The 12,987-nt window shown below is 38.6% G+C and overlaps 1 protein-coding gene across 1 annotated transcript; it reads left to right on the top strand.

Annotated features, from left to right (window-relative positions):
• Positions 1–5,590: 5,590 nt before the first annotated feature.
• Positions 5,591–6,643, top strand: LOC136759618 (fer3-like protein). Its single transcript, XM_066714601.1, has one exon. It carries the CDS (start codon positions 5,997–5,999, stop codon positions 6,474–6,476), a length of 480 nt encoding a protein of 159 aa, XP_066570698.1. The 5' UTR covers positions 5,591–5,996; the 3' UTR covers positions 6,477–6,643.
• The last annotated feature ends 6,344 nt before the right edge of the window (positions 6,644–12,987 follow it).

Below are 12,987 nucleotides of genomic sequence, written 5' to 3'. Positions count from 1 at the left end.
AAAGAATTCAGATTTGTAAGCAGCAGAGATCCAGCGTGGATTTACATGCAAGGGCCCTTCCAATTGTTACATAAGGAGTTAGTGTAAAATGTTACCCTTCAGCTCAAATAACCCGATGTTGTGATTTCCATCAAGTGTTTTCATAGCCAATGTAATCCATGACATGCAGCAGACATAAAGAAAGCATTTAAACTGTGATACTTTCATTTTTTTTGTATCCACATTCTTTCTGATGATTTTTTAAACTTGTATTAGATTCAATGTCACATGCCTGACTGTAAATAGTTTAGAATCTGCCTATGCCACGTCATTTAGTTGATTGTTATCAAACTGAATATCAGTAGCAGTTGATTGGTGGTTGAGCCTGGCCTGCATAGAGATGACAGGTTGATTTGTTAGTTTGTTTGTTTTATTGTGTAATATGATTTATATTTTTTATTTGTACTACTTGTACTTTCATTATTGTTCCTAATAATAAAAAAAAGTACATGAACAGCTATTTGACTGGTATAAAGTAGACACCATTCAGGCTAACTTGGCCAAACTGTGTTCGAATAATAAATATGCATCCTGTAAAAAAAGCGTTTGTAGTGAGTTGATGTTCTGGGTCATGCCAACACCCAGTGACTCACTCTTTACCAGCAATAAGAGGTTAATAAACCAAAAGAGACAATGCTTGATATGTAAGGGACAAACAACCACAACCACAAGGGCTGAACTAGTGCAAAAATTCAGTGATACCAGAGCTGTGACATTTAGTCTTTCACTCCTCTGTAGCGTACTTTCTGGAGAATGAAGATGACCTGGCAGAAGAACGGGTCCTCCTTCAGACGCAGAGAGAAATGCATTGGCCAGTGGGAGGAGAAAGCAGTCCATTCCCATTGCAACGGCTCCTCTGTCTAACTGGCTCGTTGCGAAGATCGTTCTCCAACACAGTAGTTACAATTGTGAATGGCCAGCGCCGAGCAATTACCCGATCAAGAGTTAAATCTTGAAGTTATTATTTTTCCTTTATTTGTGCTTAATTCAGGGAAAAGGTTTCCGATTGTGTCCCAAAGTCTCTGTACCGCCACGCCTCTTAAGTGTCGAAGGAGATCATAAGGTCATTTGGGTGAACCACCATCGTTTACGTTTGTTTCATATTCCACTCAGTCTCATAATAAGCTCTCAGAGAGTTTAGCAAGGGTTATCGGAAAATCTTGAGTAACAAAGCAAAAGGAAATTCTACCAGACTGTAGGGGAAATAATTGAGGAAGCACATACAGTACAATTACTGTTGAAAGCTAGACTTATCTGGGGAACACTTCCAAAACACCCCCAGGCTGAAGTCATAACTTTGGCAAAGGGCAAAAATAATTTCATCTTCCTCCTCGGAGTTTCTGATATAATTCTGCTGTTATATCCTTATAGAGTTTTTTTTTCCCTCCTGTTATCACAACACATGATTTAAACGTCACCACTAGGGCCACAGTGAACCCGAATAAAAAACTAATTTGCTACAAAAATCTCCAAAACACGTCTGGGTTTTAATGACCACGCGTTTCAGAATTCCTCATGCATGTCGTGTTTCCACCAGCAGAACTTTCCGATCTCCATTTTACAAGAGAAGATGTTCGTTTTATTTCACCTCAATGTAGTCTTTGGAAAGAACAACTAACCTTTTTTTTCTCTTCTTCATTCAGACTAATCATTAATCTTTGGCACGCTGATTGCTTAAGGTTCTCCTCACGACTTGAGATGTTTCTGGAGAATTCCCAACTTTTATGCGACTTTTATATCAAAGGTTTGTTTTCTACTCCTGTACAATACTTCCCCTGATTACCAGTGATATCCAAGCTACAAATCGTGTTTGCCAAGATAAACTTATACATATACATATCAAAATGGGACAGTTTGCGTAATTTGATACCAAAAAGTAAGTATTGTTAAGATCAGTACTCACTTTAAAACCTTACAGGCTCACAGGCAATACTGTGATGTGTAAATCATGCTTCTCCCCAAAGAATTTACCAATCATACTGTTTCATATTTAAAATAGTACCCTGTTGAAATCAAAGAAACTTTCCAAATCCCTCAAATATTCTGAATTATGGGGAATGGCTTCTCCGGGGGCCTGGAAAAATCAGGAAAAATCTATGGAACAGCATTTATGATATCTAGTTGCACAATTAAAGTATTACAGTAATTATTAAAGTAATGCAGAATGTTTTCTTATGATAATAATATGAAATCTTATGGGCACATTTAAACGTGTTGTAAGGGTTGTGTGTTTTTTCTTTGGTGTTGTTGTTATTTGTTTGTTTCTTTGTTTTTCACTTCTTCTGCAAAACCAATATTTTATGTACCTAGCCTCCAGGGGTTGTGATGACCTCATATTTACCAGCCTCGCTCTGACACTACAGCTGCAGTTTCTTAACATCGCCATGACAACAGCTGGAATGTGAGCATCATGTTTCCCTGCAGCAGGAGAAACAAAAGACATAACTACCGACAAGGGGCTAATAAATACTCTATTAAATGATTCATGCAAATCTGAACTGCAGAAAGAACCTGCTAGAAGTAAAATGCATCACCGACAGTACCACTTATAATTAATAGTGAAGGAGAACTCTTAAATGATTCCTGTGAGATTTAGCCCTACTTATTGGTGCTTCATTTGAGCTGTTGATCACACTTCACTAAGAAATGAGCCGGAGAACACGAGGAAATGAAAACTTAACATTGTTATTCTGTTAATTGATGTGATCCTCTTAACTTTCGAAAACTGATTTATTCCAAGTGCTCTCATTACTATGCAAGAACGAAATGTGCAACAAAAATAAAGCAGTCTGGGAAAAGCTGTGTTTACATAACAATACAAGTAAAAGCGTGTCGGACAATCAGGCTCATCTCACACGGTTCCCCCCCGAAGAAAAGGCCAATCCTTGTTTAGTACAGAGATAGATATCTGTGTGTCTGAACACAGGTTTGTGACAGCAGGGCCTTAATTGTAGAATCTGCGAATTTGTATGAGAGATGTATTTATAAAGGGCAATATGTATACATTACTGAGCAGAAGAAAAGAAGAAGAAGAAAGAGAAAGCAATAATGTGCTGGTTTTCAAGGCACCCTTTGTTCAATTTTAAAACATGTTGTTTGGAGCTAAATATATTTTAAATTATACTGCATTAATGCCAGTACTTATGGTCATTCCTAATTTAACACAAATAGAGTCGCAGTAGTAGTAGTACAAATAGAAAGGATGAAAAAAGAGAATAAAATATATCCATTGATTTGAACATGCAAACTTTCAACACAACGTCTGCCATGTTGGTTCAGTGTAGAAAGATTAGAGGCTGTTAGGAAACAATCACTGAAATTCATTGGCCTGGCCATTATAACTACAACGCACGACGGGAAACAAATAAAACGCACACTATTTCTCTTTGAAAAGATGGAAATCAAACCCTCAACTTATTATGAACTTTAATTTAAAATGATGGAAGAGTATAATTATACCTAAATCACCTCAATGCATTACAGTAACAGAAAATGTGTTGCGATTTATGCAAGATAGGTGCACATAAAAGACCAGCGTTTCTATTTGGACTGTCTGAATATCTGCCAAAAATACTTAAGATCATTATCAAGAGACTCTTAACCTTTTTATTTATCATGTTCCAGTGTGTATCACGTCTCACAAATAGAGAAACCACAAGAGTCTCCAATGGGCCGTTGAGAGTGTAATGTGATATGGACACAACGTGTACATTAATCTTCACTATTGCTTCAAATGTGCAACAATTCTGGCACTACTTTTACAACCAGCTAAATAATGGATCACACCCCCTCCATTCCCTCCTCTAAAAGAAAAAGAGAAAAAAAAACATGATATATGATCCTAAGAGGCTTTAAATGTGAGAGTGCATAATATTTTAGGATTTTAATTCCCACTGCTGCATTGAGGTACATGTGTCAACTAGAATTAAATTAACATTTAACAGCTAAATGAGCCAGTATCGCACAAAATCTAAATAACAATGCCACTGTTATCACATTAATCACCTTAACATTTTGACCAGGTTACGCACAAGGTCAAAATCTTGAGTATACTTTGTAACTTGAACCAAACTAAACTACAGAATATGTTTTGACGGTGACTAAAATCAGCTTTCTGTTTAAACAGGCTGCGATGATTGCAAGTGGGATACTCTCTCAATGCATTTTTGCTACATTCCTTCTAATAGTTTTGCTACTACCTTCTGATAAAACAAAAGTGAATTACAAATAGTAGTGAATGACAGAAGTAAGAGTGGTAGTAGCAGTTGCAGTAGTATTAATTATCAAAGCCATTGTAGTAGTAGTGATAGTAATAAAAGCAGTCAGAAGTTAGTCTGCATATTGTTTAAAATTGTATGTAGCAAAGTTTCCCTCTTTCTGACAAGTATCTCCTAATGGGGTCTTATTCTTTCTATATGATATTTAAAAATCTTCTTATTTACTTTTAAATGTAAACTGCTTTACATTATGTTAATAAAACACATATTCTGTTTTTTTTTCCTTCTCTTGTTAAAAAATCTGGGACATGAGAGTAATTTAAATGCAATGTAAAACTGTCAATTCTCAAATAGGTTACAAAGTCCCAGTTAACTCTAGACCTCCACTGCTGCGGAGGGGGTGGGGTGGAGGACTAAAACCTAGTCTAAAGTACTATGGACTAGGTTTTAATCAACAGCTAAATATCATAGCTTTTGCAGAATACAGGCAAGAACCTTCCAGGACTAGGAGTAAGTAAAATCCATCAAATTGGTAGGAGTCTGACATTTGTCTAAGTGTGAGGGTAATGTTGCAGCTTTGTGCCAAAAGAATGAAGGAAAACATACTATTAAAAACAGTGGTAAAACATTTATTTCTTAAAATAAATTATTATGATCCATTAAACTGCACAGTACATTATTTGAAAATACTATAAATGCTTACAGAGAGCTTATTGCACGACTTTTCACTTTCTGAGCCACATTACTGTCTTAATAAGGAGTCACCTATGAGTTCAGTACACAAACACACACGCACACACATATGCTTATTGTATTTACACTTTAATTAAACTGGAGACATTTTAATGACTACAGACTCACATTAACTATATGTGAATATCATATGAATATCACCTTAAACTATGTTGTTACTTCCTGTGAGTTCTAAAGACATTCTTATAACAAATGATATAGCATCAAACTCATAATGATACTTAATTAATAGTGTATTATTTTCAGTTGTTGCCATTAACTTGTATATAAATTACACTTTGATCTTCCTTCCTGGCGTATACAGGGCCGTGCACAATGGAAATGTTCTACTGCTCTGGGGAGCGAAGAATTATTTGCTCTTATTTGCAAAATAAAGGTGGCTCAAATAGTAACTGTTGGGGAATGTTATATTTGGTCCCCTACATTGCTGCCTTTACATAATAGTACCTCCATTACTTAGCTCCCATTGCACCAGGATACTGAGTAAACACTTCTGGGTGACCCCTTTGTCAAGCCTCTCTCCTCTTCAGGACATCATTAAAAGCATACATGCACTTGTTAGATCAAATGGCACAGCCAGTTCTGGGGAGCTCATGGTCCGTTCCGGAATTGAGCTGAAATGCCTTTACAGAGATTTTGACTACATCTGAAGAACTGAATTAAGAGAGAGGTTTTAAAAGCAGCAGGAAAGACCCATGGACTTTTGCCAACAAGGAACTAACTTCATGGTTTTGACAGGATTTAATAACTGAGAGAGGTTCCCATTGATAACCACGCGCACCCAAGTGCTGGCTGTCAGCTCTCATCAGCCTTCAGACCGCAAGGATTGTCCCCTTCTTCAAGGACTTGTTAAGCCTTTTTATCTCCTTGGTTATAAATACTAATGCAAAGGTTTCATTGTATTGTGGATGTGATTTAACCTGATTGATGCAATAACACATCAAGGTCCCATGCAGGTGCTGCCTTGACAATACCATTTCAAAAGACATGGAGGTCCAAGGAGCGTTTCTGGATGCTCCAGTTATGGACTTTGTCTCAGACTTCAACTTCTTGGACCTGCCTCTGAAGTCGAGCCCCGAATCGAAACCAAACGCAGCCACGTCTCTGCACAGCTTGGAGTTACGATACTATGACCTGGCTTCAGATCCTGCCATTGGGGATGGAGCCGTCCCCGGGTCTCCGTGCTCGCTGGGGATGGATGACAGCCCCCGGTATGGCATGGGCTCCCTGACGGGCAGGTCTAAGAGGAGACGGGTGGTCACCTCTGCCCAGCGCCAGGCCGCCAACATCAGGGAGAGGAGACGGATGTTCAGCCTCAATGAAGCTTTCGACGAGCTGCGCAAGAAGGTGCCCACCTTCGCCTACGAGAAGCGCCTGTCCCGGATTGAAACCCTCCGTCTCGCCATCGTCTATATATCCTTTATGACTGATCTGCTGGAGGAGGACGAGAGTGAGACTAAAAACTGACCATTTCATATAACTGCACCGAGCCCAATTAACTGTAATATAATAATGATAGTGGTGTGAATAAATGATACCAATGTAAATGCTGCAGGGTGAGGAACTGCTTTCCAAAGATTTACAATTCGTTTATTATTAATAATAATGTTATTTTCTTTTCTTGTATATAATAAAATCGCATTTTATTCACATTGTGCACATATGAGAACAATTTCCCTTTTTTGCTTTAATAATTGCAAACACAGGGCGAGGAAGTATTAAATATAGATAACGCGATGGTACTTTCTATATGTTTTAATAACTTCACAGACATTTTAAATTAGGTGCGGGGATGTTTGTTCACATGTCTGAACATGTAATGAATGAATTAATTAGCACTACTGTATTCCTGGGTGAATGTCTTAATCACAGAAACGTAAGCATGTGCAAGGTTATGCTCTTTCCTTTATAAAGCTTTCAGTAATAATACAAAAAAAAAAAACATGTGTTAGGAAATTGATTCGTACGTGGCTATAATTTGATTATAATCGTTATAATATAATAATATAAATGGGTGTAATTGATTTTGGAGAAAGGATTGGTAATCAGACGCCAGTATACTATAAGAGCATATATATGTATAAGCTCATATATTTATGTATTTATCTTATTACTAATAATAATCAGTGTTAAATCTGATATGATTACATCAAATAATAACTGCTACTGCCTCTGTCTCCTTGCCCCTCTGGTTCCTGTGTAGACAGTGTGCAACAAATCGCAGGTGTGGCAGATTTGATCCAATCATAGCAGCCCCCCAGATGAATTAATCTGGCATGATCCTGCCAATTCATGGGGCTGTGGCCGTGTCACTGATATTCTGACTTCAGTGCACACACAGAAGGGGCTGAAGGCCTCCTGTAACTAATCTCCTGTGTGTGTGTGTGTGTGTGCATCTGTGTGTGTGCGTCTGTGTGTGCGTCTGTGTGTGTGTGCGTGTCTGTGTGTGTGTGTGTGTGTGTGTCTGTGTGTGTGTGTGTGTGTGTGTGTGCACGTCTGTGTGTGTGTGCGCGTCTGTGTGTGTGTGCGTGTGTGTGCGTCTGTGTGTGTGTGTGTGTGTGCATCTGTGTGTGTGTGTGTGTGTGCATCTGTGTGTGTGCGTCTGTGTGTGCGTCTGTGTGTGTCTGTGTGTGTGTGTGTGTGTGTGTGCGTGTCTGTGTGTGTGTGTGTGTGTGTGCGTGTCTGTGTGTGTGTGTGCGTCTGTGTGTGTGTGTGTGTGTGCGTCTGTGTGTGTGTGTGTGTGTGTGTGCGTGTCTGTGTGTGTGTGTGTGTGTGTGCGTGTCTGTGTGTGTGTGTGCGTGTGTGTGTGTGTGTGTGTGCGTGTCTGTGTGTGTGTGTGTGTGTGTGTGTGTGTGTGTGTGTGTGTGTGTGTGCGTGTCTGTGTGTGTGTGTGTGTGTGTGTGTGTGTGTGCGTGTGTGTGTGCACATTGGTGACCAAGGACAGTGAGAAGTTAAAATTGAAGTTAAGGAGGTCGAATCCAAAATGTACTTCAGTAAATAGGTATTTCTATTTTTACTGATGTGTGGATGTACAGCTCTGGAAAAAATTAAGAGACCACTGCAAAATTATCAGTTTCTCTGGTTTTATTATTTATAGGTATGTGTTTGGGTAAAATTATGTTTTTCTAAAAATTTCTAAAAACTTCTCCCAAATTCCAAATAAAAATATGAATGGAATGGAATGGCTGCCATACATGTAGAGATGCTGATTTAAGACACATTTGCAGTGGTCTCTTCATTTTTTGCAAAGCTGTATACTTCTCTCATAAGTGTCACTATAGGGCTCTCTGAGGAGGTAACACATATCTCTAATCACACAGGTTTGCAACACAGAACAGACTTTTAGCGAATTGAAGCTCAGCTTTAACATAATTAAAAAACGTTAACCAATCTCAGCCCTTAAGCACAGGTCAGCATGCGTATGATCTTGCATCTGATTGGCTGAGCTCTGGCCATTTTTTAAAATTCTGTTAGTTGCACTCATAAGACCTTGCATTAGGCACTCAAGAGCAAATAAAATGGTATCAGTGGTTTTCAATCTCAAATAGCTGACTCCATACGATATTTATGTTGTTTGGTGTATCCTGATCAAAACAGATGTTGTCTGTCGGCTGCCAGGTTATAATTCAGCACCATGGAAAGCACAATAAAACAGGTAAACGGCAGTCATCCCATTGGCATATAACATTTCACCAATCCATTCATCATTACTCATGAATGCAACTGGTTAAAAAGTATGATTCACTGTGTGCAAATGTCCCTGGAGAGGACTGAGAACTAGGATGGAAAGTGTCTGAAGATCATTTGTCTGCCTGTGACAGTACTTTTTGCATGATCTATTATTGGATATGTATTATTTTTATGGTAGGTTCATATCAATGATAGTTTGTAATCAAAGTAGCAGTAGTATAATTTAGGCTAGGAGTAGTGTGCATCAGTAATAGTATCAGTGTATAAAAGGAAGTAGGAGAGTAGCTGTACTCCAATGCATAGTGAGTCAGAACAAACATTGCTCCATGCTGTGGACTTGGGTCATTATTTTGGAAGCATCGTGTGTGATTGTGCGGCGTGGTTTTCACAGATCCTCCGTCCTGACATTCCTCCCCAGCTCCTCCAGTTGTCGGTACGCATACATCCATCCTTTCTTCACATCGCCTGTGAAACTTGATTCCGTAACCATAACAACCAGCAAGCCAAGGATCTGTTTGAAAACGTTGTTCAATCAATTTCCCCCTTTCCATCGTAATACTTCTGCAAACGATTCACAAGCCGAGTGAATATGTGAAGGGGTGGTGCTTCCCCCAGATCATTATTATTGATTATAAGAACAGTAATCAATAAAACAAGCTTCATCATGTCAGGGAATTCTTCAGGATTTGTTTTTAACACAAAAAGTAACTTTCAGCTGTGCAAATAATCCATGACAAAAACGACAAAAAACACATGCTGATAAAGTGTATAGTAACATACCTATAAAGTCATGTTGCTGTAATCCATTAATGTATTTCTTCATTTCTTTTGAGAACACTGCACTATTGTAAGCATCGCTATTTCCTTTATTTCCTTAGGAGGAGAATGTGTGCAGTCGGTTTGTTTTCATGCCTTCATGCTGTGCGTCTTACACTGAGAACGCTGCATTTCAGACCCATCAGGTCAGTTTAAACAAGCCATAATTCGAGTTGTCTTGCAGTTGACATAAGTGTCAGAAACAAAGTGCAGTGGTTTTACATCTAATGGGAAACTCTGAATGGGGCAAGTTTCTGGTATCTGTTCCAAAAGCCGATGTTTCGACAAACACTGGCTGCCTGCCATGCCAAGTACACTTATTCCCGCTCTATCAATCCTAAAAGCAGTCCTGTGATCTCATCCCTCTGAAATGATGTAGTCTTGCTAAAATAATAAAGCAATAATAAAGTCTCCGACACCTGAACATAATTTGAATTGCATGTTTTTTTATATTTCATGAAATCATTTTTATTTATTTTGAATTTTCTTATACCACCACTCATGTTTCTTAAAATACACTTCTGACACAAATAAATCCTCCAACCAGTCTGTTTCTTGGTGGTTATGTATGTGTGGCATAGGATACCTAGAAGAGATCTTTCTCTTTGCAGTAGCATCCCTGACCACTTTAGTTTTGGAGATTTACTGACACCGTCCTTCAAAACTTGGCAGTGAAAGAGACATAATGGTTTCCATTACTGATTCCATTCAAGATCTCTGTGAAGGGATAAGAGTATTTTTTCGACAAACAGAATAATCATACATTGTTAGTCCTCATGACTAAATAGGCAGTTTTTAAAGTCATAACTTAATTAATATGTAAATACTATCCCAATATGGAAAAGATCACCAAAGTGTCGCACAGGGCAGCCAAGGGCTCATCCGAGACACATAGGAATATCAATTACATACAGTGGTTTAAATGTGTCTATTCTGACGTTGTCACCCATTTTACTGTGTATATGTAGACCACAGTAAGTCAGGCATCTGTCAAAACAGCAACAAACAAACAAAAATAACAACAACACAATCATTATAATTGACAGTGAACAAAGTATTCTGTTAAAAATGGTTACACTTTAACATCAGCATCCCTGACCTTTGACCTCAGCCTGGTGCTTATTGCAGAGAAACGCATTCTCTGAGGGCTCTCCTACAAGATTCATTTTTATTTTTAATGTTATAATGAGACATGCTCCCTTTCATAGACACAAACTGTTATTTCTATTTTTATTCATGTTTGAATGTATCTGGATAATCTTGCAAAGCGAAAGAAGGAAAGTTGTGATTGCTGAGGTGTTTTATTTATTTTAATAACAGGGTTGCACATGGATAGATACACTATTAAGGTGGAGATGTATTTGGTAACTGATATAATATTTTTTGTTGTTTTTGTTGTTGATAATAACCAAACCAACTATACAGTCTTTAATGTGATAAAACTATTACCTTAAACATTTGATAGTCTGCCAGACCAGAAACAACTTTCTATCTGTTCTCACTGTTCACAGGACAGTAGCCTATTGATCCAGCCCAAATTAAATCATCAATCACACCCTGCCCTGCGCCCACCTGACCAATCCTTCAGCTTCCTCCCTCCCATTTCCATAGGAAATTATGCCCTCTAGTGGATATAACAGCTGACTGCAATTAGGTCATTATCTCTGACTCCCTCTATGCAACACCGTCATTTGTTTTGGTGAGTAAATGTGCCCTGGTGTACAATTTGTGCCGCTGCTAGAGTAACAGTGCTACAGATGAATGCTTTAGCAATCAAGCGGGTTCCAGCTGCATCCCTTTACAGCCAGGCGTTTTATCTGTTTGCCTTGGAATGTGCTTCTTGTCCCTCTCGCCAGGTGATGTTTGTGTAGCAGTGCCCCTCTGTGTGAGTGCCGCACCGGAGGGCAGCCCGCTGGGTGCAGATCTGCCTGCGGCTCGAAAACCCGACCCGGGCCGGGTGTTTAAAGGTGTTTTTGTACTTTGTGAGCATCCCATTGTGAAGCCCACACTCACACCTCAGAGCTGCCACATAGGTGTAACATAAACCTGGAGTATCACTGGAGGAACACTTGCAGGTAGACTATTGACAGTGAAAGACCTTCTTACCATTGCTGCTGTCACTAGAATACTACTACTACTACTACAAAAACTAATTATACTACTACTACTGTTATTAATACAAATAATTACAATGGTCAATGCCATGGACAGCAAGAAGGACCTCGATTATTATGATTATGATTATAGATGATTTGCCTCAAGAATTACAACAGTATTTTGATTGGAGGCAAATAATGTATAATAATCATAATCATAATCATAATAATTGAGGTCCCTCTTGCTGTCCATGGCATTGAAACAGTATTTCGATTGGTGGTCTTTATGAGAGAAACATTGGAATACAAGACATATATGACAAGCATGAAATTAAATGTTTTTGTTGCCATCTTGAAATTCATATTTCAGTGGTTTTGTTGTCTGTGCTGATATTCATGTCTTGCTGTCTCTGTTTTTAAATGTTCTTTCTCACAGACAGTTAACAGTGGATAGACACTGCCCCTTATGTAATCATGTATGTATGTATGCATGCATGTCAGATATCACAGAAGCGTTGCTCACTGTTGGAACTATAGATATATTGGTGTAAAAGGAGGGGAGGCTGTTTCTGGGAGCTTCACTATTCTCCACTTTGAGGTCCCAACATCAAACTACAACTATAGTCCCTCCTATAGGCACTCCAGCCACCTTCCACCTGTAACATCAATGCATGAGCAAATAAGGGGTTTAAAGGTTTCATTGTCATAGTAGGCTTTTTCTTTATTTTAGTAAGTTGTCATTACATGTGCTTTTCTTTATTTAATATTTCATTTAATTTAAAAGTAATTGCATTAATGTTGTTGTTGTTATTATTATTGTATCAACTGCTACTACTACGAATAATATAATATTAATAACATTGTAGACAGCAGAAAGGTTTGCTTTATTGCATTATATTCTCCTGAACTTTATGCAAAAATACTTGTTTTATTATTATTGCAAAGCAGTTAACAAACTTTTATATTCAATTTGATATGCTGTATTTATGAAGGCCATTCCATCTTGTGGAAATGTCGTTTCGGTGCAACAGAAATATAGACAAAAAAAAAAAAAAGAATCAGAAAACTCAACGTCATCGTTTGTTTCCCTCTTTTTAGCAGAAAAGGCTCCGACAATCGAGACCGCAAAAGCAGAGAAATCTCGCTTCAGGAGTGTGCAATAAAAACTGACATGTCACTATTAAAGCGAGCTTTTCCTCACTGACATGCTCGGCTGTCCTGCCTGAATCGCATGGCGAATAACGGAAAGTTTTTGGATAGTTCCTTGGCCGCCCCCACCCCTCTTCTTCACGTCGTCTGCCTCCTTGACCAATCGCCTGGGCTTCCCAACGCTGTGCGCCATCCACACTATAAGAGCTCTCCAAGTCTCCAAGCAG

This window comes from Amia ocellicauda, chromosome 10, assembly GCF_036373705.1.
Source record: "Amia ocellicauda isolate fAmiCal2 chromosome 10, fAmiCal2.hap1, whole genome shotgun sequence".
NCBI lineage: Eukaryota > Metazoa > Chordata > Actinopteri > Amiiformes > Amiidae > Amia > Amia ocellicauda.
This window is presented reverse-complemented; position numbering and strand designations above follow the sequence as displayed.